This window comes from Talpa europaea (assembly GCF_964194135.1).
Source record: "Talpa europaea genome assembly, chromosome: 4".
Classification (NCBI taxonomy): Eukaryota; Metazoa; Chordata; class Mammalia; order Eulipotyphla; family Talpidae; genus Talpa; species Talpa europaea.
The window spans coordinates 36,053,976-36,081,519 of record NC_140070.1 but is presented as its reverse complement, the minus strand read 5'-3'; the positions used below and the strand labels follow the sequence as shown (position 1 = coordinate 36,081,519).

The following is a 27,544-nucleotide window of genomic DNA, read 5'->3' as shown; positions in this document are numbered from 1 at the left end:
ACATCACTATAGGAAGAAGAAAAGAGAAAAATACATCCTACTTTTACTTTCACATTTCTTTATTGAGATGATGCAGATAACTGGTAATGTGTAAATATATACCTACTCTTTCACACCTTCCCACTGGTACCCTAATCAAATTTTCTTTATTTTCTTGACTCTTGGTCCTTTTCCTGTAGATATATGATTACGATATCACTTTGGTGATTGTTAAGATTCAGTATTACCTTCTGCCTTCTTCCCCCTGACCCCAGCTTTGTACATTAACATTGATTGATTCTTGATAGAGGTCCTTAAGATAGGGCACTTACCATCAGACTTTTACACTCCCTCCTGCTCAGAGTTCAGATGAAGGCTGAACATGTCACTTTATCTAAAGGACATATATTAAACTAGGAGGGAAACTTAATTCCTATTAGATCTCTCTGTGCTTTGTAAAATGGAGAGTTAAAACTTGATTCATCTAATGATCTGCTGCCTTTATTTGTCATTTTATTTATGCCAGAAAATGTCCCTTCACTATTTACTTAGAGATTGTTATTTATGACATTTCCCCCCTTTTCAGATAAGTCAAATATTCATGGCTTTGTTGCTAGTTAAAGAACAATGCTTCATTCAAAGTGTTAGCCTGTGGTTGTTAATTCAGGCTTTTGCAGCATGGTGGGGGATATAGACTTTATCAGCTGATCCTTTTATGCAATAATGAATTACTTTGAACAGAGCTCAAGCCCCTGATGACAATGTGGGCATTTGATGCCCATATAAAAATCTCTTAATACCTTTGTCATTTCCTCTAATGCATGGATTTACAAAAAGCCAGAGGGGACTTGGTATTTATTGAAGAGGGAAAGTGGCATGAGTAGTCAGTAACAAAATGAATTAATGTGTAATATATTTTATGAAGTCCATTGTAAATATAATTTAAAACATTAAAAAAACATTAAAAAGAAGAACCTTTGAGAGTCTATCGAAAACTGCTCTTGTTCCATGTGATACACATTTTCTGAGTGACTTTATTATACTTCTATGACAAACTGTTTGCTCTCTTACTATTTAGAATGTTTGTTTTACGATGATTTTTTGGTACTTAGCTACACATGAGTTACCTTTTCTATTATAACTGCATTTTAGAGCTTATAATGATGAAATCTTTGTTTGTGAGACTTTATTTCCCCCTTAAGTTGAGGTACTTAATGGAAATAAATCTGAAGAGAATCAAACTATTTATGTTCAATCCATCACAATAAACAAATAGTGTTTGTTTGTTTGTTTCCAGTGGCAAGAGGTCTATTTAATAGCTCAGCATTTTCTTCCTTACCTATACAAAATGTAACTGTCAGCAGTCATACCTCCTGTGCCCACTTACAGTTCTTAAAGGACATTAGCCATAATATGGTGAATTATGTTCACCTTTGACACTGCTCACTGACTTAGGTTATGGATTGGTGTGACTTAGGGGCTGTGTGAGTTCAGAATTATCCTGAAGGTGTACAGAAAGCCAGGTTAGGTCACAGGATAGATGTACCCTGTCTCCTAAATCTCTCCCAGTGACCTGGATTGTTCTCCCAAGTCTTCACTAGTTTCCTTTATCCAGCTTAGTCCTACAGACTGGTTTGCTTTGAGTAGAAACAAATCTTTTGAGGACACAATGGATCTTGGTTTTGAAATCCTTTTTACTTTGTTCTCTCTCTGGAATGGTCATTGGAAGGCTCAAGATCGCATTCCTCTTGATTGTCTCCTCCTTCCTCTGCAGTCATATCTTCCCTTGACTCAATGGGACTTAAGTCCATGATAATTGCAGTAAAAGAGCACTGAAGCAAAGGCCTTGGCTTTTCCTTTTCTTTTTATTGTGTTTCCTTTGCTCATGAGTTCCTTAAATTCAGGTGAAAATATCTAAATATTCCTTCCCTATGGAGAAAAAGCTGTGGGTCCTTAACTAAAATACACATCATAGTTATTTTAGTGATTTTAGTTCTTTGGCTTGGTATTGTGACTCATAGTATGGGGGGAGGGATGGGGAAGAGAATGATGGGCCAAAGGCCAACAGAACAAAGCAGAATTTGTGTTCATTTTAGAAGGAATGGAAAATTGGTGAATCTTTTGGAGGAAAACCTACCCAAGTTAGAATATCAGATAATCTCCAGAGTTTCATAGATAAAGGCGGACCATTTGGAACTTTTTGACATATCTTATGACTTAACACCTCCACCAATATCACCATTATTCACACATCTATGGAATAATACAACCTATTCCCATCATTATTTCAAAGTTTTGAGGCATCTTGGGGCCTCATTGAATCCTGTGATGTGACCATTTGCCAGAGTGAATCTGGGATTTAGCTCTTACCCCATAGATACATACATCCATTCTTTTAGCAAAGAAGCAGATTCACAACTGTAGTTTGAGGGGTCTCCTAGTCATCATTTTCACTTGTCCAGAAACCCTAGATGTGGGTCCCACTAAAGGTACCATTTTATGCTGGTGTTCACCCTCTGAAAGATAATTGATCTGCACAGGCCTTACAAGCATGCTGTATTAACATGATGCAAACTTTTCTGGCTCACATTTTTAGGAGCTTGTGTGGGATGTGCTTTGTGACCTGATGTTTGTGCTGCTATCATAGACTCTAATGTCCTCTTCAATTTCACAGAAACCGACAATGGTGAAGTCCTTCCTGATTCCATCCCCTCAGCTCCTGGGACACTGCCTCATTTCATTGAGGAACCAGATGATGCTTATATCATTAAGAGCAATCCCATTGCACTGAAGTGCAAAGCACGGCCAGCCATGCAGATATTTTTCAAATGCAATGGCGAGTGGGTCCATCAGGATGAGCACGTCTCTGAGGAGAGCCTGGATGAGAGTTCAGGTAAGAACATGAAGCAATCAGAGGGTGCTGTGGGAGCTCCCCAGATTCTCAGATCCCACCTTATTTGACTGAGGTCTTTTTTATATCATCCCAGAGATACACTATGCAGCTGGATCCTTTAAATATTTCCTTTTGTGGTCCCAATGTGGACATGGGATTTATTTTCTGCACTTTAACACCCAATTTTCTATTAAAGTTAAACCTCTCACTGGAAATAAAACTGGGCAATCGCTGTCTTTTTCTGAATTCTAAATTTTTTTAAGGCAAACCTTGCTTTCAAGCAGCATAATTTCAGTTTTTCCTGTTAGACATTATTCCTAAATACTTAATTCTTCACGGTGGTTGGGTTTTGGTAGTTTTATTTTTTATTATTTTTATTTTGTAATGACAGTTCAGATTGTCAAATACAAATAGGATCTCTAATATAAAATGATTTCAGGAACATATTGTCTAATTTGGCTGATGAAGGGAGATGAGAATAACAATCACAGTAACTAGTGTTTATTGAACACTTACTATGTGTCAAGCCATAGTTTGGCTTTTGACAATTATCTTGCTATCTAACATCCCTTGTGAGCAGATTATGCTATTATTGACTTCTTATAGATAAGTAAATTTAAGCTCAAAGAGATTAAATAAAGGATATGCTTCTGCTAGATCATTTGACTCAAATTTTTCAAAATTTACAGATATGTATATGTTGGTGTATAACAGAAGCAGCATGTGTTTTTGTACTTTGGCTCTGCAGACCACCCGAAAATTTAGCTTCATCCTAAGTCCAATCTTATTTCACCCTTGATTATTGATTTTGTTAGTCCTGATTTCCTCACTGGCTATCAGATTTCAGATAAGTCAATAAACCTGATAACAATTAGCCAATTACAAATCAGTTTAATTTATTTGTTGTATACCATGCTATGCAATACCCCAGTTTAAGCCTTTAGGAATATTCAAATTAGCGTCAGATAGTGACACTAATCTCCAGGGTATTATAATGACTGATGGGCATAAAATCAATGTACTTATAAGTCAAATACTTGTGAAGTTGTAGCAAATGTCTAAAGATAATTACTTTGGGGCCTCTCTGATGGCACAAGGGGTTAAGTCTCAGCACTATGAAGCTATAGGCAGCCACTGTAGCGGTGTACCAGTTCGATCCCCCGCCAGGGAGCTGACCCACATGGCACAGCAGACCTCTCCTGTCTCGCCTGCTGTTCCCCTCTGCAGTGTATTTCAGTCAGTCTACCTGTTCTGCTCCCCACTCTGTCTCTGGTGAATCCTCTCACCCACCCTGCACCTCTGGCCTTTACCCCAGTTCTTGTATGCATAAATAATTTTTTAAATGAAAAATAAAGATAATTGCTTTGTATATTGGAGGACTTAAAAAAAGAAAACATTTAAGTAGAACTATTGGAAAAGGTGTGGAAGTGACAGCATTTGAAAGGGACATTCATGAATATGTAATAATCGTAGTGGAATCTATACAATGTAATGGAATCTACAAAATATGGGGGAAAGAGGAATCTCAGTGGACCAAAGGCATAATATTAGCAAGTTAAATGTTCAGCAAGAAGTTTAGTTTGATTAGAATACCAAGTTGATGTAATAGAATAGCACTTAATATCTGGAAAACTTAGTTTTACTAAGTTTTACTGCTGCAAATGCCAGTATAAAGAGTTCTGTACTTAAATTTTATAGCTATTTTGCTGGTAGTAGGGATTAATTATACTGACATGTGGGAATGGAATGGGCTAGACTGTTGCTTCAGAGAATGAATTTGTCACAAGTGTTTGAAATGTTAAGGAGAAACAAGAATGAAAAAGTCAGGAGACTTGGATAATTCAGACAAGAGAAAGGTCTGCTTCTTGAGTAGTCACCGCAGAGACAAGCAGCAGGTATCTGGTATGGGAAGCACTTTAACCAATGGGACTTAATCATTGTTTGATTGAATTAACAGGATAGGGAAATAAAGATTAATCTTTTAAGATAAACAGAAGAATATAATGCAATAAATATAGTTACATTAACAATGAGAAAAGTCTTGAAATAATCATTTGGACAAGCTGAATTTGAAATTTCTGTTAATATATGGCTCAAGGGTGTGAAGGGACCCAAAATTGTTAAGGGATGCACTCTCTAAGGAGATTCAGCCATCAGCATGCACAAGGGCAGAGGTAATTTTTTAACAGGTTGTTTTTTTTTTTTTTTTTTTTTTTTTGCTTTTTTGCCTAGAGGAGAGAAAAAAAAAGGATCTTAAATACCTAGCCCCTTCTGGGCAAATTCCCATCTAAACAGGTTTGGCTCAAAGTGGGGCAACTGAGACCTGAAAAGTCACCACTTAGGCACTTCTGTCAAGGAATCACAGAGAGCAGTTAGGCAGGTCCTGGAAAATTGGCTACAAAAGGTGAGACTCAGCATTCAGAATAACCATCTCAATTTTTTTTCCCTTTCATCCCACTACGGATATGCTTTATTAATTTTTCCCAAATTCTTTTTTTTAATTTTTTAAAAATATATTTTTTTTATTTTTTACATCATTGTTCATTTTTAAACAATATTTGCTTTCCCCCACCCCCCTCAGGTGTAGTTCCCATAGAATTTCCTTCACCAATGCACCCGTGCACCATCACCGCAGTCCCCTGTGCTCCTCCCTCCCTCTCTCTCATTCCCCTCTTACTTCCTCCTCCCCTGCAGGCTTCCTCTGATTTATAAATGTCTGTTTTTGTTATATTATTATTTTCCCACACTGATGTCTTATTTGGTTCCCCAATATTCCTCCTATAAGTGAAACCATCCAATATTTTCTTTTTTCTTCTGACTTATTTCACTGAGCATAATTCCTTCTAGCTCCATCCACATTGTTGTGAATGGCATGAATTTATGTTTTTGATCGCTGAATAGTATTCCATTGTGTATATGTACCAAATCTTCTTGATCCAGTCATCTATTTTTGGGCATTTGGGTGGTTTCCAGGTTTTACCTATTGTAATATAGTGCTGCAATAAATACAGGGGTGCAGGTGTTCTTTTGAATCAATGTTCTGGGTAGATCCCTAGGAAAAGAATTGCTGTGTCATATGGTAGCTCCGTTTTTAGTAGACTGAGGAATCTCCACACAGCTTCCTATAGTGGTTGGACCAGTTGGCACTCCTACCAGCAATGCAGGAGAGTTCCTTTTTCACCACACCCTCACCAACATTTGTTGTTGCTAGTTTTTTTGGTATGTGCCATTCTCACTGGTGTAAGGTGGTATCTCAATGTGATTTTCATTTGCATTTTCCCGATTGTATGGATGTTGAACATTTTTTCATATGCCTGTTGGCCATTTGTATTTCCTCTTTATAAAAATGTTTTAAGTTTTTCTGCCCATTTCTTGACTGGATTGTTTACTTTGGTTTTGTTGAGTCCTGTGAGTTCTTTGTATATCTTTGTGATCAGTCCCATATAAAAAAAAAAACACATCAAAATAAATCCTGCAATTTTTTCTCCCAAGGACCAAGAAAAACTTTCACATATGTCTTTTCCAAGTACCTCTACCTGTCTCTCCTCCACACGTCTCCTCCCATGTACCTCCTCACATGTGTCTCCTTCCAGAAGTACGGGAGTGCATATCAGAACCAGAAAAGCAAGCAAGCGGGAGCACATGTGCTCGGTTATCAGCCAAACATGGCACTTATTCTGCCCCTGGTACCCCATGACCCCCCCATTCAGGAAGTCAGATTCATGGTGTGCTAGAGGAGATATCTTCAGAATGGAGATGGGGTTGAGCTTGTAAAAACATCAGGGGTGGAGGTCCTTCAGGTATCATTCATGGGCTCAGAGTTTGCTTTTCTTGGTTCTTCAAACATACTGATAGAATATGACGATGAAAGGTAGATCTAAACTTGGTAAGGTTCAGAGACAGAAAACTAGATTTGTTAAATATAAGTAAAGAATGAAGCCGTTGAGATAGAGTCCTTGAGAAAGGAAAAGGAAATGGTTCTATGGATACACCTCCTTAGGAGTCAGGGAGAGGAATTTCAGGTAAGCAAAGAAGAAAGATGTAGTATACTGTGTCTTAATTTATTTCAAACAGGTCGTAAGGTAATTATCTGTTTCTGGGAGTCAATAGAGGACAAAAAATTATATATATGAACAAAAAATTATATATATATATATAATTTGGAGGACAAAAATTATATATGTAAGAATATATATATATTAAACATATATATGAACACCATGCACATATATCATCGGTATGAACTAAACCTTTTACTGTTTTGAATCAACTGGGCTTGAAGTATAAATGCATTACCTCAAAAGGTAGAGAAACAGGTAAAACTGTATCACAATTCCCTATTCATTCCAGTTTGAGACTAGTATGAGTAAGGAAAAAAACAAAAACAAACTGTGCCTGCCTTACAGATGTCCTTCAAACTAAAAGCTTGCTTAGAATCAGGAAATTTAAATGTGAAAACTGAAAGGAATTGCAGGGATAACTTACCTCTATTTTACACATCAACAATCTTTAGTTGTAAGAAATACAACTGATTCATGGTACAGCTGTTTCTAGAACCCAGAACTCCTGATTTTCATTTCAGATATATTTCTTCATTACTGTAAACTACCTTTAGTACAGATTTCTCTGCCCTGCTTCCCCATTAAAAACTGGACAAATGATTGACATAGGATGCATATCAGTACCTGGCTCATCATTTTCTGTCATGAATCTGCTCAGTGTTTGTTTCCCAAATGTATAATCCTATAGTTATCCCATAGTAATTTCCTTATTCCTAATCATTCCTGCCATCTGTGGAAGAGCCAATCTCTTATTTTATGTTCTGTAGCTGGTAGTGTTACACAAACCAAAGATAGGCAGTTCTAGAATTCTAGGTCTCATTCCCTCCATTAAAGAGGAAAAATGGAGGGAAAGAAGATGGCATATTAAGTCTTGGTGTTAGGAAGGCTTCAGCTTTTGTGCTCCCAGATCTTGAGTGGACTTACATGCATAAACATGGTATTTGAATAGATGAAGTCAGAAATAATAGAGGAGTTTCTCTTATCTTTGCATGCAAAATTCAGAGAAAGATTCTGACATTTAAGAGAAGGCAACAAAGAGAACAGTATTTACCATATAAACAAAAACATCTTTAAAACAAAGGTAGGGCCTCCCCGGTGGCAGCCTCTGCAGCGCCGGTTCAATCCCTGGCCACCGGCGAAGGCCCCACATGGCACGCAGACCTCTTCTGCCACACCCGCTGCTCCCCTCGGCAGTGTGCTTCAGTCCTTCTGCCTTTTCTGCTCTCTGCTCTGGCTCTGATGAATTCTCTCACCCTCCCACACCTCTGACTGTACCCATTGCTTGTATGTATAAATAAATAAATCTTAAAGAAAAAAAAAAACTTAAAAAAAAAACATAGATGGGAGACAATGATGTATGATGTATATATAGTCAGTCCAGCTGGAAAGGACTCAAATACCAGAGGTTCAGTGAAGCAGTATGTTTTATCCATAGATGTCTCTGTCCTAGATTTTGCCCAGTAATGAACTCAAAATAGTGGAATCCCATTGGGTAAGCTGTTCTAAATGAGCAATAGGAAGGAAGAACATTGAGAAATTACCAGCCATTTTGTATTCCACTGCTAGAAAATCCTATGTCTTGTCTCACTTAAAGAACTCTTGATAAATATTGCAAGCCAATTTAACACTGTACCCTCTTGTAATTTCACAATATTCTGTTTTGTTATTGCTTCCCCCATTTAATTCCCTTAGTATTGCCTGGCAACTTCATGTCTTGCAGATAGCAGTGTTGATTACATTCTCTGCCTCCATGTAAGTCTCCCCCCTTGACTACCTTAAAAAAAAAAAAAAAAAAGACCAATGAAAGTCACAAATTTCAAAGGAACTGAGAAGAATAAAAATTCATACCTGAAAAAATCTGCAGAGATTTTATACCAGCTTTTTAAAATGCTGTTGAGAAAGAATTTAAATTTTAGGTTAGCTCTTTGAAAAGAATTTAATAAGCACAACCATTTCTTCCAAGTCATTTTGATTGAATCAATAGGAAAGAAATGTCTCTCCCTAAACAGTTTTCTTCTGGGTAGTTAATGAAAATCGCTGTCTACCACACACTGCAATTATGTTTCCTAAGCCCTGTATTAATAGTGGGATAGTGGAAACTGGAGCAAGATGAGTGGAGATATTATACCCAAAACCAATACATAAGTGCAATTAAGGTTGGAAACAAAATGGCCTCAGGTATTGAAAAATAGATGCATTACTATCCCTTGGGTTCTTCAGTTCTGAATCTGAGCACAGGACTTGACTACCTTTACAGACTTAATAGCTTTTGATTAGGTCTGTAAAATAATTCCTGTCGGTCCAGTGGGACAGCATGTCTCCAAGAGACCAAGGACAATGGGACCACATTTGACCAGAGGGAGAGAATTTTCTACGTTCGTTTAAGTTCTGTTGAGCATAACTGTTTATATATCTTTAGCCAACTACTTTCCATTTCTAAAATCCCAGAGAATTTTGATATTCTGGTTACTTATATAGCTTTTCTTCCTTCACAAAACTAATGAGAAATACATAGGGCCAGGGAGTGTTTGGAGTAGACACAGAAACTTTTGTATTTCCAAATTGGAAGCAATAAGTCCTTTCAGTTGTTAAAGGCTGCAAACCGCCTTCGGTCTTTCTGGTAATTTGGCCCCGTCATCTAACAGTTCAAATAAGAAGAAAAAGGATTGTGTGTTTTCATGCAATTTAGCTTGGGAAACCCAGTGCTAGAGTTCTTTCCTGCAAAAAGTACAATTTATTTGACATGAGTTACTGTGTTTGCACAGACATGGCTATACCTCTTAGTAATGTACACTTTCTGTTCTCTGCACAAGCCAAGGGATCTTCTTTCATTTGTTCTGCCTCATTTCATTTGGAAATATGGGAGCTCTTCTTTCTTGTGTTTTTCTTCTGTTAACATCTGGAGTTGAGAAGTAATCCCTGGGAATCATGCCCCTGATAAAAAGGTAGAGTGTCCAGTAACATGGAAATGAAGAACTTTAACATGACATATAAATAAGTGCATGTGCTCATGCACACACACACACACACATATACACACACACAAGAAAACGACAACCAGCAAGGCTCATCCTTGGCAATGAAGATAATATAGCCTGTGGGAAGCTTAAGTTATCAATAAGCTAAACCACTTCTTTATTGTTCAATAAAAACGGGAGTTCCCTTAACAACTCCAAGGCTCTTATCTTATTCTACCTTGGAGATATCGAACTCTAATGAGTGAAATAATGCTTATTCCAATGTGTTATGGGAAAAGTCTCAACTCCGGTAAACTAGTATTTTTCTTCTTAAAGAATATCATTTCAGGGATTTTGTTGTGTGTGATTTCCTTTTTAAACAACTAGAATCGCTCTCTGGGGATAAAAGGTTAATGGATTGTGTTGAGAAAAGGGAGAAGAGTAGAAATAAAAATGTATTAAATCTTTAAAGTTTATATCTAAGAACTTTTGCTGTGCTGGTGATGGGGATTTGAATATAGTATCTTCCAGAAAACCATTAATTTGATGTTACCTTCAATGATTCACAAATCACCAAGGTACATTTGGGAAGCATATATTTTAGACCACATAACACAGAAATAATCAATCTCTCAAGTGTTCCATTGACAGTTTGTGGGCTTAAAACTCACTTTTATAGAAACATTCTCCCACCTCACCCCAGATTTAATCTTACGCATCACTCTGCTTCTTAGAGAGGACTGACATATTCTTAAAAGGTTTTGGGAAAATAGTATGAATTCCTTCCTTAAACCTTGACAGAGTATGAAGGCCTTGTCTCTTGTGTCTCGTTTAATCTTTCCTGCAAAAATTTGGAGAGTATTTATACTCATTCCATCCTTAGCAGAGAGAGAGAGAGTGTAGCTAATCATTTTAAGTTATTTAGTAACAATTATTGATATTGACCAGAGATGTGTTCTAACTCTGGATTATTGACCAATAAGTTTGGACTTTTTCAGTCTTTTCTGTTTATACAGCATTCAGAAGTGTGCTGCTTTTTTTGAAGTGGAAATTAATAAGGATCTAAAATAAACTGAAGATTGTCTACTAGTTAAGGGCACGGGTATTAGTGCTAAATGGTGCATGTTTGAAACTTGGCTTTTCCTTCTGCAAACTTTTGGATAGATGTTACTTGGCTCCCATTCATCTTAGTTTCCCCTTGTGCAAAGTAACAGTCATGATTATATCTGCCATACAGAACTTTTGTGACATTCTAGAACCTAATGCTCATAATGCTTAGCCAAGGCCAGGCGTGTAGCAAGTGTCCAGTGTTAGCCTTCAAAGTGATGAATAGAAAATTTCTCTCTTTTTTTTTTTTTGATGGGGAATATGACTGGTGATTATACTTCAAAAAGCAAATAAGTGAACTTTTGCAATTGCAAAGAGATAAAAACTAATATAATTAATTTGTATGTACTTATCTTTCATAGAATAACACTTTTCTTGCCTGTGATTCCCTCATTTAGTTTACATTTAGGCTTTGTGTTATTCTCAGAGCCAGTGGTAGCACTGTGGGCGACACAGTTGTCTGATCTCTTTCCTGGCCTCAGGGCCTGATCTGATTTTAATGATTGCAGAAATGAAGCAGCAGGGTTGGAAATCATGACTGTCTCCCACAAAGCTGTGATTATGGTATTTGAATGAGTTCCATTTCCAGGGTTTTGCCCTTTAAGTACTTTGTCCATGCCCATGTCTGCCTTCTAAGTTTTTCCCCCCTTTCTGTTGTCCCCAAACGCTATCAAGTTAATTTGGTTTCCTCTGCCAGACACCTCTGTGCTGATTAATTCTAATCTCTGGTGTGGAAGAAACTGGAGAGCTTGGGAGTATTCAGAGATTCTGTACTTAAGACTGAACTGTGGTTCTTCTGAGCAATGCATGGAGTGGTTATTATCCAGGGAGAACTAAAGAGTATTCATTAGGCATAATACACATTCAAAGGATGATTCTTTTTTTTTAAATCAAAATACATGTTGCTAGGATGAAGTGGCAAAAGATATTTAGGCATAATTAAGAATCTGCCAGCAAAATGAAATATGATACTACCTTTTAATTATCTATATTTAATTCACTATTTTTAGTAGCACGTTGGCCTGAGGATACCTGAGCCCATGAAATGGAGGCACCATCCCATGAAAATTATTTCTGAGAACTCAGTTTTGAAACTAAGTACATGTTAGATTCATGCATCCATACCAGAGCCTTGCCCTAGAGACCAAGCTATATAATGGTCTCTGCAAAGGACTGGCAACTTGGTTCCCACTCGCATAGGCTGATGCTGTGGGGGGTCAGGAAACCCTCTCTGGGAGCTTGTGGTCTGCATTTCTCTGGTCACAGTAGTTGTCATACTACATTGTTGGAGCAGATTGGAAAATCTCCCCCTCTAGTCTATAAGCTCCGTGATGGCAGGAATCTTGGTCATCTGCTTCATCACAGTATCCTCGACACCAAGCACAGTGGCAGGCGCATGAGAGTTAGTACTCGATATAATTATTTTCAAATAATGTGTGTCCAAATTATCAAGATAATTTGATTTTCTCTACCAGACACTTTTGTGCTGATTAATTTAATCCCTGGTGTGGAAGAAAACAAAATGACATCTTTGATCTATTTCCTGTGGTACAGGACCTGCAGCAAAATAATAATAAAAAGAGAAATAATGATAACATGGTGTTAAGATGAAATAAAATAATATATGTGATGGCATTAATAAAAGTAAATGGCCATACAAATAGCATAATAAATATCAATGATGGTAATGGCAATATTATTCAAAATACAGGAGGACATCCCAGTGTTAAAGCTTATTTTCTAGACTCTGTCCCTGGACCAGTAATAGACAAGTGGAAAACATTATTTTTTGTAAGTAGTGGGCCCATTTTTTTCCTAGCTGGCTGGGATGTCTGTTTTCTCTCTTCCCAAGAGACAGTAGATGAGGAGAAACAACCTCAGAACTGCATCCAGGGATCAGAGCGGCTTCATCCCTAGGAAAATGCTGGTCCAGTAGGGAAGATTCTCAAATACAAGAGACAGTTGCTTTTCATGTATAATTTGCTCTTTTCCCTTTCCCAGAGAACTGAGTAAGGTTCTGTGCTGCTTATGGAATCATTTTGGAGTAGTTCTTTGGACCCTTCATCCTCAATCATGAAACATCACAGTGGGGGAAATTAGGTGTGGAGCAGGTCAAATACTGGGCTGGAATGGTCCAGGGAAATGGTTACAGAGACTAGGGTGAGAAAATATTTTAACCAAACCTCATTTGCTAATCTTGACCGCTTCTGTGCGGCTGGGCATATGAAATATGTCTTAGAGGAGGGAGAGTTCATCTCATTTCCCTTCTTGAATGTAGTTAATATGTTTAGCAAGCCAAGCATCTGACTATACAGAAGTTCCAAATGATGGAGGAACATAAAGCTGTGAGGGGTGCTGAGCATTGGAGAACTGTGTCAAATTCCTCCCCAAGTGCCCATCACCAGGTGTATTTGAGAACAGGTTGGCAACAATAGCCACGGCAGGATGCTACTGATGGGCTTTGTGAAAGTGTGATAACGAGCAGTAGATAAAAGGCATGGGAACAGCTGTTAGCAGGCACGGGGCTGCAGTTGGTGTGGTGCTGAATGTTAAATACTATTCCAGGATTCTTAATTTTCTGCAGAACAAATTAAGATTTTAGGCTATGACTGGAGTCCTTTTATTAAAAGTTGACCATAAGGAAGTTATTTTCAGTCTTTTTCTCCATTTTTTTGTCCCTATCTTCTAAATTTCCTTTCTTTGAACAGTGAAGCATAGGCCTTCAATTAGTTTGAAAATTCTCTAACTTTTAGTCTCCCAATAGGATTAGACCTGCTAAGAGTAACTAGTGTTTTCCATCTGATAAATAAGGGGATTACAGCAATAACTGCTGTCAGCATTTTTCTCATTTAAACAAATAAAGCTGACAAATGATGAAGTCCTGTGTGCTCTGTTATGCTTAGTACATGCAGGGCAATTACTCATCGGCTGCCAACATTAGTCTATCTACAACTAAAGCATCCAGCAGCCCAGAGAGCTTATTAGCATATGAGTCTCATAGTCATATTTTTATATTCCGTAAGACTCTACTCCATAACAAAGGCTGATGGTTATAATTTGCACAATAATTTAAAGGGTTGGACTTTTCCAGGCTTATTAGTTACACAAGATATCAGGTGCAATGCTGCTCTTATTTATGAGATGCCACCTTCTATTTGCCTGGAATGTTTGCTCCCCTGTAGCATTTCCTGTGAACAAGTTAGCTGTCCTCTCTTGAAATGTACAAGGAGATGGTTGTCTCTGTAATATGCTGTTGGATGAACTTCAGTGGGAGGTGGGCTGGAGGCTGAAAGAGAATAGCCTTCCATGGATGTTTCTGATGTGTCTCACGAGAGATAATATACTATTTGAAACAAAAATTTTAATCTTATTCAATAGTTATTTCGTAGAATAGAGAATAGAATAAAAGAGTTTTCCTGAAAGGAATAGTTGTAAGACTGAAGACCTCACACTTGGAGAAGGCCCAATCCAAAAAGAAATTACACTTTTAGGGAGATTGTTATGTCATGTGTGGCCTTCTAAAGAATCCTGCCACCCTGATTTTCCTGAAGGGAAAATGTATTCTATTTGGAAATAGGTGGTTTTATATTTGTTTTGCTTCTCCAATCCCATGAAGAGCCTCTGCAAAGGACTGGCAACTAAATCATGTTGAAATCATTACTTTTCTCAGTGGCAGCTAGTCTGAATGAGGAGTTGCAAAATTTCCGCACATTTAGTGGGGTAAGATCAGTAATGACCTTCATCGTAAAGGTCATGGTCTACTGCTTATTCATTCCAAAACAAGAGGTGACTGTCCATGTAGAATTGTCTTGATTTCTACTTTCTATATCAATGCTCTGACATCTTGGGATCTTCTTGCTGACTCTGCAGGACTGCCTTACTGAAGACTGATTCATAGAGATAGCTGAGAATTGGCCTGTGGTTGTGCCTTGCATATGCAGACTAACTGATTCACAACCTGTACCTCCAACCACTTCTGTAGAACTCTCAGATTCTGGGCAAGTATTCTCCAGTACCTGGTACCAGGATATGAGGAATAGTCATTATGTTCCATAGCCTGTTAGAATTATTCAAACTAGTCAGTTTATTTTTTTTTGTTTTTTTATATATTTTTTTTAATTTTTTACATCATTGTTCATTTTTGAAAAATATTTGCTTCTCTCCACCACTTCAGGTGTAGTCCCCATAGTTTCCTTCACCAATGCACCTGTGCACCATCACCTCAGTCCCCTGTGTTCCTCCCTCCCTTTCTCTGATCCCTCTCCCTCCTCCTCCCCTGCAGTATGTCTCTGATTTATAATTGTCCATTTTTGCTTTGTTGTGTTTTGTACTGTTATTTTTTACACCAATGTCTTATTTGGTTCCCCTATATCCCTGCTATAAGTGAAACCATCCAATATTTTTCTTTTTCCTTCTGACTTATTTCACTGAGCATAATTCCTTCTAGCTCCATCCATGTTGCTGCAAATGGCATGAGTTTATCTTTTTTGATTGCTGAATAATATTCCATTGTGTATATATGCCACATCTTCTTGTTCCAGTCTTCTATTTTTGGGCATTTGGGTTGTTTCCGGGTTTTACCTATTGTAAATAGTGCTGCAATAAACATAGGGGTACAGGTATTCTTTTGAATAAATGTTTTTGTGTCCTTTGGGTAGATCCCTAGGAGTGGAATTGCCGGGTCATATGGTAGCTCCATTTTTAGTAGACTGAGGGACCTCCAGATAGCTTTCCATAGTGGTTGGATCCAAACTAGTCAGTTTAAAACCTGCTTATCCTTCCTCTCCTATTCTTTCCTGTAGCAAGCACATTAAAGACTCTTATCCACATGCCCCCCCCCACTCCTTCTGCTTCCTGCCAGACCCTGTTGCTTCTTCCTGTGGCCCTGTGTGGCACACTATGCATTCTGTTTCTGTGGATATGTGAACATAACTTTCTTTTCCACTTATGCTTGTTGGACCCATACCTCATTAAAACTTATCTGAGGGGCCCTAAAAATGTCATGGCCCTAGATTAAATCATGGCTATTTCTGAGATTTGGAGACTCCCTGTTTAATAAACTAGATGATCCTGAACCATTTTGAGGCGATGCTTGTCTTCATTTGGAATAGCTTAGATATTCTTGTGCAGTAGAGACAGTGGGAAAAAATAGAATTGTTCCCCATTAGTTTGAACACATTTGTGACCTTTCAAGTTTATTGACTGTTTCTTAGGTGACCCTGATTTCCAAAGGGTGGCAGTATTCTATATTAACAGGCTTACCAGTCCTGTGCACGGGAGCTCTGGCACCTTCAACTTACCCTACCTCCCAGTGGGATTTGCTGTTCACTCCTGTTCTTTCACTATTCAAAGTTGATCATCCACCATTTGCCTCAAATCAAAGACAAAAATATAAAACAAGCCTTATTCTCTCCAGCCTAGTCCTGTATTGTTGTTTATTCAGCCTTACTTTCTGATCCCCGGGCTGGGCCTTCTCTCCTGTTTGCTTTCTGTCCTAACAGACCATTTTTTTTTTTGTCTTTATTCCACCTTTCTGTGATATTTCCCTCTTTCTTTACCTGCCAACTCCACCTTCTCCTTGCCCTGTCCTCCCACTCAGACTAGTTTTATTTAAGTACAAAAGACCAAAAAAAAAAAAAAAAAAAAAAGGCAGCAACAATAATATGAACAATAATAACCCTCTAAGGCTTCTTTCCTATTTGATGTGGGAGACAGTTTTCGACACTCATACATTCCTGTACTTTCCACAAATTGTGGAAATGTGAATTATCAACTGTCATCAAGATGCTTTTCTGTATGTGGGGCCTCCTACAAAATTAGGAAGTTACAGCTCCAATTGTACATGGTGATTTATGTGGTCATAAAATTATCTCATCACACCCTATAAATAACATGTTATTGATTGGCTCGAAGGAAATGTTTCCTCAACCTGACAAATCCTACACCTCCATTATTGTTCTTGAAATCCTGCCACTACCCACGATATAATCAGCTTCCACCTACAGCACCGAGCCTCTCTGGCACATTTAGGTTATGTGCCCTGTAGTCCTATTGAACTTAAAGGCAAAAACAGAGTTACACACTTAATTTTTCTTTAAAAGTTCTATGTGTTGGTCTTGTTTCCATAATTAAATATAAATATACCTAAAATGCAGAGACAAAAATGAATTGAGAGGTCCTGTGTGTTGAGCTGGGTTTGGTATAGACAGATCTGGGTTCAGGAACGTGGATCCCCCATTTACAGACTGTGTGATTGTGGATGAATGGCCTAGCTTCACTAAAGCCATCGTTCTCTCCTCTACAGAGTTGGAGATGCAGTGGCATATACTGCATCAGTCTGTTGTGGAAATGTAATAAGTGAATAGGTTAAAGGCTTATCATGATGGGGGCACTTAAGTGGAATTCAATAAGCATCATTCCTTTTGCACTCCCATGCTGCCTCTCTCTGAGCAAATGTGTCTTGGTTGGAGAAAGTGTGCTGACTGAGGCCTGCTGCCCTGCTTGTGATGCTTGAACTGAAATGGCCAGTGAGTGGTTTTCCTTTCATCCTTGACACTCTGTACAAGGTGACTATTCAGAGTTTTGGAAGAAATTCACACTCCCTAGTAAGAACTACAAAGCAAGTTGTCTAACCATTTAGAGGATGATGATGATGAGGAAGAAGGATAATGAATTAAATATCAACATCTTAGTTTTTATCTCATTTTACAGATGTGGTCTCCGATGCTCTTTCTATAAAAGTATTTCTTTTTTTACCTCCTTGTGTCATCCCTACCGAGGCCCTCCAGGGTTTGCCTCCCTAGGTCTCCTGGACAAACTTAATTCAATGTTCTGCATCAGGTTCGTTTTCTGAGCCTTTGAAGTTGGGGCTTTGGCCCTTCCAATAATTCCCACATGTTTGCTTTCTTCCTCTCTCTCCCAGGTGTAGGGGCATTAAAACCACCTGGAACTTTGTCTCTAAGGTTAGTATGTTGAAGCATCTTTAGCTTTAGAATCCCAGCAGTTAATTTGGTGCCACATTCCTTGTAGTCAATTTTACATGGAGAAGGCAAAGAAAAAAACACTATGTCAAGGTACCATCAGAACTATTATATTGTATTGGAGCTGCATTTGTTGGTAATACTTTACACTTGTTCTTTCCAGCCTCCTCAGCTGTTGGGATTTAATTAGCAGTAATATATTATTGTCAAAGTAATTAAAATCGCGCCTTGATTAAAAACAGAATTGTTTAATTAACAAGAAAAGGTTTGGCTAGCCTTAACTTTCTGTTTGAGACATGCAAAGGCCTCAGAGGACATGCTCTCTCTTCCCTATCAGGCTTGAAGGTCCGGGAGGTGTTTATCAACGTCACCAGGCAGCAGGTGGAGGATTTCCATGGGCCAGAGGATTATTGGTGCCAGTGTGTGGCGTGGAGCCACCTGGGGACCTCCAAGAGCAGGAAGGCCGCCGTGCGCATAGCCTGTGAGTACATTCTGGGTGACCTTGTCCTGTAGAAACACAGACAAGATTTACAGAGCGCTGAAGAGGGGCTTTGGACAGACCAGATGCTTCTGCAGAATGTAGATTTAGAGGACAGCAAGAAACTACCAGAGCTGTCTTTACCTCTACTAAATTTACTCTTTTAAAATTGTGTTTTAAATGTTTGATAATTTCCTCTGGAGTACAATCAGCAAATCAGTTTGGAGAAGAGATTCTGCCTAGATTGTGAGAGTGCAGGTGTCTCAACAATGCCAGGAAAACCTGCTCCTGAGAGAAAGAAACCACACAAATGGATCCTGCTGTTCATCATCAATGACAGAGTTCAAGGGGCATTGATGGGAAAAGTTGAGCAATGACTGTTTACCGTACTTTCCAGCAAATCTGCAAAAATAAGACATTAAAGGCATTAAGGATTTTTTTATAGCCTACTTTTAAAACTCTTTCCTCAGAACCTTAAAACATGGAAATGTGTTTTAAAACTGCATTTGTTTGACCCAAGTAAGGCTTAAAAAAAAAAAAAAAAGACCGTGGAAAAGAAAAAAAAAAAAGAAAGGAGATAGCTTTTCAGATGAGTCCAAGGATGTCTTTATCATATTTTGCCATCAATGTTTTTATAATCTCAAACATATTTATAAACACAAAAACTTCTTTCTCTTCCTTTAAAATCCCTCTCCCCTCCTCTTACCCTAGCCCAGTGGGTTGCTATAAAATCTCCTCTGTGTGTCCAAGAATGTATAAACCCCTTCAGAAGGAAATTGAGAGCTGGAGGGCAGAGATGGTTATTGTTGTTTTATTCAAATGCTGCCTTTTGAGAGTGCCATAAAGAATACGGGACAAGAGGGATTTATTTGAGGACTGCAGGAATTCTTCATAGCAGATGTCGATGGGTTAGGGATTAGGAATAGGAGCAAATTGCTATTTGCAGAGACATTTAAGTTTCGTAGGAAATGAAATCTTCCTCTCAAAATATGCATTTCACCTTCACTATACTGGCTATCTGGGAGGTCTTCCCCTGGGTGTTGGCCTGGGTCCTGACAGGCCAAGGAGAAGAGGCTGTTTGGTAAGCTGTGCTTTTGATGTAAGAGTCATGGAAAACATTTTTCCTACAGCTATTTAGTTAGTTAATTGTAGCCAACAAATTCTTTGACTTTATAGCACCAGGTCACCTGAGAGCATGATTTGTTTGTCTGTACTCTCTCTTAACACATCCAGCTCTCTGCTTCCTACATGTCTCAGAAAGGCTGGCCTCCTGGGTATTTGAACCTAGCAGGCCAAAACTGATTGTCCTCTAGGCTGTAGCTAAGGAAAAGAGAGGCAAGATAGCAAGGATGTTCAAAACATGTCCTTCAATTTCTTTCTTCCCAAAGTGGCTTTTCCTTTTCCTCTACTTCCTTTACTTTTCTGAAGCCTGCAACTCCATAATTGCCCTCATAATTACTGATTATCACTTGCATGCTAGAAAATTCTAGGGTTTTCTCCTTGGATACAAAGTTTGGCAAAGAATGGTTCAAACATCCTTTTAGTTTCCCATGATCCTTGGTCATGTATATTTTCCTTCTCCCTTCTAAGCACTTCTGTGCCAGTTACCCTGGCTTCTGCACCTTTGTTTCACATTTGTATCCCCTGATGGAGGAAAGCCTGGTCCCAGACACCTGTTGGTTTCCAGTTCTACTAATATTTAGTTTAGTGGCGTCTGTGTATTAATGACTTTGGTGAGAAGAGTGCCTACTTCATAGAACTATTGCAAGATTTAGAGGTATTATAACTTTGGAATTGATCGTCTTTGAAAGTGTAACTGGCACAGAGTTAACTCTCTTCACTTTATGCCATATTTGATCCTCCCAGCACTAGCATTATTCACTAGTAGGTGTGTTAATATCTACTGGATCTAACTGAACTGAAATAAAATTGTAGTGCCTTAGTCATTTTTCTGTAGATTATAGATTATGAATTCTTTAGAAATCCATTCTAAGACAGTCCAAGTTCTCCAACTCTTCCAGTCATGATAAGATCAAAGAAGATTAAAAATGAAAAATTCTTTTCTACCTCTTCCAACCTTTATGGAGTCATGAAATATTTTTGTGATAACTATCTTACTGATATCTTCAGCGATAGAATCATTTTATCATACCTGAATATGTACATAATTTTTTAAGAAAACCCTACAATATCTTTAAATCCTCTATTATGCAATTAATACACTCTACTAATATTTATAAAATATTTTTAATTTATTCTTACATAGCAAGTGACACATCCTTTAATTCATTTACAATTATTTATGTACATCAAGACATAATTTGCCATTAATTATTGCATTTGACTTGGGGACTGATGTACATTGAAATGTAAATTGAAAATTAACTATGTTGAATGTCATCAAAAGTAGGAAAAGACTGCCTTTAGGACCTTGTTTGGAATGCCTTTGATTTGCTTGTAGGGGAAATCACACTCCCCTCCCCCGCCTTTTTTTTTTTTTTTTAATAACTTTCATGTTTTGTTGAAATAAGAGCTTCTGGCTGCTATTTGCAAGCACTTCCCAGAAAATAGCACATTTCACATGAGGATAGTCTTTATTCCCAATAAATGAAAAGCCAAATTGGATATAATTGTCGCCATGTTTCTTCTTTTTAAGATTGGTTTTGGAAGAACTAAAAACATCTTAATGTGCTAAATAAGAATTTTGATAGATGAATGTAGCTTATGAATCTGATGACAATTGTCTTCAGGGGATTTTGCAAAATTAGTATCATTTATATATTAGTCATTACATTATTGCAATTCAACATCATAGCTCCTTATGATTCCTCCATTTAAGCAATGGTCCATTAAGATTTCAAATATTTCAAAACCGCATCAGGCAAAACCTTTCTGGCAGCTGGGCCATTCAGCTGAGGGGGAAATATTGACTGGTACCCTGCTATCATCACATTAGCTAATCTCTACAAAAACACCAGGAAACTGGCTGGCATGATATCACTTAGAGATCATTCCATTTTAAAGGGAAACAATATAAATGCAATTATTTAATTATTTATGAAAGTTATGTTTTCATGGAAAAGACCCATTTAGAATATTAGTTAAATATGCAGATTTCCTGGCTTCTGCATTAGGCCTGTTAGATCAGACCTTGGAGGAAGGTCAAGGGAAGTAATGTTTGTGTTAAGTTATCTGGGTAATTCTACAATCAGATAGCTTTGGAGTATCTTGCTCAGAAACAGTGTTTTTCAAGATTAACCTGCATGCAAATCGACTGGAATGCTATTAAAATGCAGATGATTCAATTAAAGTGATTCATTAGACCACTCCATGGTCTGAGATTCTATAGACTAACTGTATATGGTTCCTAGATGATGCCGATGCTTCCATAGGTCTGTGGACCATACCTTTAATAACAAGACCCTAGGTAAAAATTTTATGAAGCACTATTCGAGAAATGTTGACTTCACCCATTCATCCAGACTCATCATTTAACAGCTAAATAAAGTGATGTTCAGAAAGATTATGTGACCTGGCTGGCTGGTGGTAAACAGGGAACCAGACCTTAAATCCTTTTCATCCCTCCCTGAATGTTCTTGCTGATTAACCAGATTAATTCCTATTAGGTGGGAGTTTGAAAACCATCATAGAAAAAAAGTTCATGTGCATTTGAGTGTTACTTTGAAGAAAGTGATTGCTTTCTCTTTCTATAAATTGCATCCCTCCTCATGATCACATATATCTATGAACAATGTGTGTGTGTATCATGTGTAATATTGATACATTTTGATATGGACATGTGTATATGTACATATATAGATGTGCACACATACACATACATATATTTTATATATCATATATTTAAATCAGTACATATTTGCTATCTTAGTGGCCAACATACAACATGGACTCTATTTTAGGAGGACAAGTGTCTATCATCTTAAACTATTGTGTTTTCCTTACTAATTCCACACCCGGTGGCGCAGCGGTTGAGTGCTGGGCTGCGAGGCTGCCGGCAGCCTCTACAGTGCTGGTTTGATCCCCGGCCACCAGGCGAGAGTCCCACATGGGGTGCAGACCTCTCCTGCTGCCCGCTGCTCCCCTCAGCAGTGTATTTCATCGGTCTGCCTGTTCTGTTCCCCGCTCTGGCTCTGGTGAGTTCTCTCACCCTCCCACGCTTTTGACTACACCCAGTGCTTGTATAAATAAATGAATGAATCTTTAAAAAAAAATAATAATTCCACACTGTGTCCAAGAGGTGTTGACTGCTCACCCAAACTGACTGTCACTGGAAATCGCCGAGACCCCATTTCAAAAGTGATGTTATAAAGGTAAAAATAAATAAAGCCAACACATAACTAACTGCCTTCCCCCACCCCCCATTGGCAGAAGTCCATCTCTAGGGAGTGACTCCCGCAGGCTTCCTCTCATTTTTATGATTCAGTCAGGATGGAGGTAGATGGGCCACTGTGGCATCTGTTACTTGTGTTGCTGGATGGTTGTCAAAATTATTCGTAGTTGTTTATTTTCCTGGGTGAACATTTGGCTGCTTTGCCATTGCTTTGCTTTTCTATTTTTCTCCCTCTTCTTCATGTGCTTACAGAATGTCTTGTTTTGCCTGTGTCCTTAAGCCTTAGTCGGAAAGACCCTACTTGCCCGCTTGGGCCTTTCCTCCACTCTGGCAGTTGGAGTTAGGGGGGACAGGGAAAACAGTTGCCTATGAGAGTCACATGGCTTGGCGGCCTCTTGGAATAAGACAAAGCAAAGCTACTATTTTTTGTTTTTTAAAAAAGAAATCTATGAAGTAGGGTATATCCTGGATATAATTTTAATGTACTGCAAAGTACTGCTCATTTGAGACATGATTAAAAATACCCATGCGGTTGTGTCAACAATGACTAGAGAATCTCGTTTAAAAGCTATGAAACTCCTAACATAATTTTATAGGCCTGCTGTAAAAACATTGTTTTTTTTGTTTTGTTTTGTTTTTTTTTCGTTTTTTATGGGGGAGAAGTTGGTGGTATCTTCTGAAAATTATAAAAGAGAACTATCCAAGTAAACCTCCTTTCTGGGCCTCTGCTTCATGACTTTGACAAGTAATTTCACCTGCTAAAGACTGGCATAGCCCCCTCCTGACCATCAAATTAGATATTAAATGAAGTAAATATAAGTACACCTGCCTAATATTCAAATTCAGCCTTACCCTACATCTCCAGGCATACCTCACATCATGCCCAACTAAGTGTGCTGTGTCCCACTGAGAAACTCAGCTCAGATTCCAGCTATGGGACTCCTTTCCACTTTTTTAAAGTACCCAGCCTCCTCTGCAGCTCCCCTCCCCCCTCCCTGTACCCAAGGTCATCTTGTGTGCTCTCTTCTTTGTGAAACCTACTCTAGCAATCCTTTAAAGCTAGTTACTCCTGAGTCCTGGAAAAGACACACTCTCTAGCAGGTCCAGTTTCAAAATTGATAAAATCTAAATGTTCACTTTTGAATTCTCATGGCATTTATTAATACAATAGTTAGCACTTTCCTTCTGATACTTACTGTCATTTGCTCAGAATCATAAGTATTTTGAAGTTATTTGTAGATTCAGTTCCCTTATTAGATAGCAATCTGCTTTAAGTGTCAAGTGCATTACCCTCATTGTATTGACCTCTGAGCCTGCATTGAGCTTTATATATTCCCTTTGTTTCTGTGGGTTTGAGAAGCAATAAACATGTGAGCTATGGTTCCTTGAAAGGGCATTTGCTGGCTGTGTAACATGACTGTGCCATGGGGCTGCTGTGGCATCGGGCTACTTAGAGAATCCATAGCTCACAAGTAGTTCATTATAAGGATCATCTTTGTCCTCTGTGGCTTGTGCACAGCTCCTAATTATCTGCACTGCAATAAAGAAGAGGTCAGATGGCAATCAGAGTAAAACCATACTGCTCTGTGGTGTGTTGTGTGCAACTTTGAAAGAGCCAGAAGCTGCCATAGCTACCTGTTCTGTTTTCTTCCTCCCTTTTCAAAAGGTGAACATTTTTCTCAGGCAATGGAAAATATGTTCAGACCAAGCCTTAGCACTGGGTAGACATTATACAAAAGTTTGAAACCCTCTTTCCCTTCTCAATGGAAGAATGTCACCAAAGTCAAGAGGAAATCTTATTCTACTCTGCCAAATGTGAATCCTTTCTTTTAGACCCATAAGAATGAGTATGAGTCTGGGACATGGGAGTCTGGGCCTCCAGATGAAGCTGTGCCCTGCCTAAGTGTATCTTGCCAAGGAAGGACATGGGTGTGGTAGTGCAGCCTATACTGTGGCCAGGATGTGCACCTGGAATCTGGTTACCACTGCCTGAATGAAGGGGTTTATCCTGGCACAGAAGCTGTTTTCTAGTCACACTGTATGCTCAGTGATGTCCAGTGGATATAGAGTTGTGCCATAGGTTTGTGGAAGCAGGCCAGGGTATAAACTTTTGGGACCCAGTGCAAAATGAAAACATAGGTTTCCTTGCTGAGAAATGAAGAGTTTGAAGTCATCAATGTTAGAACTTTATATCAAATATGAGGCCTTGTGCTTTGTTCTATGCCCAAGAAGCCAGCCATGTGATGGTCTAGATCTTTCATATATGTAATTTGTGTACAAAAATGGAATAATTGACTTTAAAATGCTACAGACACATTACAACAGATTCCTTTTACAATTAGGGACAAAATTATTCTATTGTGATCCAAAGTTACAGGCAGCATCACAGAAGTTAAGTTTTAAGATGCCATATTTGGGGTTAAATTGACAACTAGAAATGCCCAATGGTGGAAATTTCTCCCTATGGCATACTTCTAGAAACTGTGCTTAGTCAAAGAAGGGATATATGTCTGAAGGGGATATATTCACAAAGGAATTACTGTATTAGGTGGGTAAATAAGTTGTATTCTGGAAAGGTTTCCTTGATTTTTTTTTTTTTTTGGTTGTTATTTTGCTGTAATTTTAGACCTTCAGAGAAGTTGCAAAACAGTGGAAAGAATTCTCTTATGACCTTTACTGAGAATCTTCTAATGTTAGCATTTACCATGTTGATTTTGGCATTGTCTCTGTTTGCTTATGTAGATATTTATGTGTAAACAATTATGGTGTGTTATCTGATGTGTTGAAGTTCCAGATGTGATTCCCTCTTCCTCAAGATACTTCAAAGTATATGTTTTTAAAATAGACATTTTCTGACATAATCTTAGTATACTTATAGATATTAACATTACTACAATATTATTATTTAATCTAGAATTCTTACTCACAATGTTATCAATTGCTTAGTAGTGTTCTTTATAACAATTGTAAAAAATAATTCTAGATTATGGATTACATTAAACTGTGAGGTCTTTTTAACCTCCTTTAATCTGGATAGTTCTCAGTCTTTCTTTGTAGTTCGTGACACTGAGTTTTTGATGCCTGAAGATCAGTCATTTTGTCTAATATCCCTTGATGTATTTTTTTTTAAATTTTTTAAAGATTTATTTATGCATACAAGAGCTGGGGTACAGGCCAGATGCGTTGGGGGTGAGAGGATTCACCAGAGACAGAGTGGGGAACAGAACAGGCAGACAGACTGAAATACACTGCTGAGAGGAGCAGTGAGCGAGACAGGAGAGGTCTGCTGCGTCATGTGGGTTGCTCCCTGGCCATTCAAGGATCAAACTCGTGCTGCAGAGGCTGTGGATAGCTTCATAGTGCTGTGCTTAACCCCTTGCACCACTAGGGAGGCTTGATTTAAACACATGAAAAAGAGACAGTAGCCACCTAGAATGGTCTCCTACTGGCCAAATCTGGGACAACTTGAGTATCAAAAGAAATCATTGTAAAGGATTATAAGTCATTACATAAGAATCTACCCTCATTTTTTAATTGAATTAATGAATATATAAATAAATGTAGAGCAAAGCAGATCTCTCCCTTAGTGTAAAATAATGAATAAATATAAAAGGAGTGACAGATGTTAAAGAATGATTTTCTATTTATATTAACCAAATCAGACTAGTATCATGGATGCTAAAACTGGTGGATGAAAGATTCAGTAGTAACAGGATGTTAACATCACCCAAGGTATCTCTCCCCAAGATACTTGCTTGTGGCAAGGGGGAATTAGTGACTTTGCAGTGGAAAATCCTGCCCTGTACCACTTTAATCTAGTGATTAGGAGTTGAGTCATAACCAATGGACAAATCAACATTATATGTCCCCTGATGATTTGGACTGAGGAGATAGCAACGTGTCAATGATATTCCTTCCAGAAATACCCCATCTATATTTAGCCATTAGAAAACATTGAGCAAACCTAAATTGAGGAACATTTTACATATCATGTCATTTTTAGCAATACGCATCTCAAAATGTCAGCCACGTGTGGAACACTGCCAGGATATTCTGGAGATATAAGAGCCACAAAATAGATGTGGTACATCTGCCTGGAAGCATCAATTATGTTCTCCCTTTAGGTCAGCAAAAAATAAACATGAATACAGTATGGCGCAGAGTGCAAATTTTTCTTGAACTGTGAAGACGAAGCTTGAAACTTCAAAGCCATTATGTACATATTGCATCTTTTTTAGACTCTACCCATACATACCTTGAGGAAGTGGACATATTTTCTGCCAGTCTAAGTGTCCTTTTGTAAGAAGTGTGAGGGGTGGGCCTTCCTGGTGGCGCAGGTAGTTGAGCACCATGCTTTGGAGCTGTCCGCAGCCTCTTCAGCACGGGTTCGATCCCAGCCAGGCAGCAAGAATCCCACATGGTGAAGCAGACCTCTCCTGTCTCACCCACTGCTCCCCTCAGCATTGTATTTCATCAGTCTGCCTGTTCTGTTCCCCATTCTGTCTCTGGTGAATCCTCTCACCCTCCTGCACATCTGCCCTGTACTCTGGGTCTTGTATAAAAATAAATAAATCTTTTAAAAAAATGGAAGTGTGAGGGGCAAGAAACTATGAGAGGTTGTGATTCTATGAGCATATTAGACGGAATGATATGGAATGGATATAAATTGAGCTACATTTTCTCAACATGTGCACAACTGGGTATACCAGCTTTCAAGATGGGAGCTATGAGGTGGAAA

At 38.3% G+C, this 27,544-nt stretch overlaps 1 protein-coding gene across 6 annotated transcripts in view; it reads left to right on the top strand.

Annotated features, from left to right (window-relative positions):
• UNC5D (unc-5 netrin receptor D) overlaps positions 1-27,544 on the top strand; it is a gene marked incomplete at its 5' end in the record, with an annotated part of 505,865 nt that overhangs the window by 294,979 nt on the left and 183,342 nt on the right. For all 6 annotated transcript variants that reach the window (XM_084231868.1, XM_084231869.1, XM_084231870.1 and 3 more), the window contains 2 exons: positions 2,654-2,872; positions 18,315-18,458. In XM_084231868.1, coding sequence (XP_084087994.1) covers positions 2,654-2,872; positions 18,315-18,458 — 363 coding nt within the window. The remainder of the gene's footprint in view (positions 1-2,653; positions 2,873-18,314; positions 18,459-27,544) is intronic.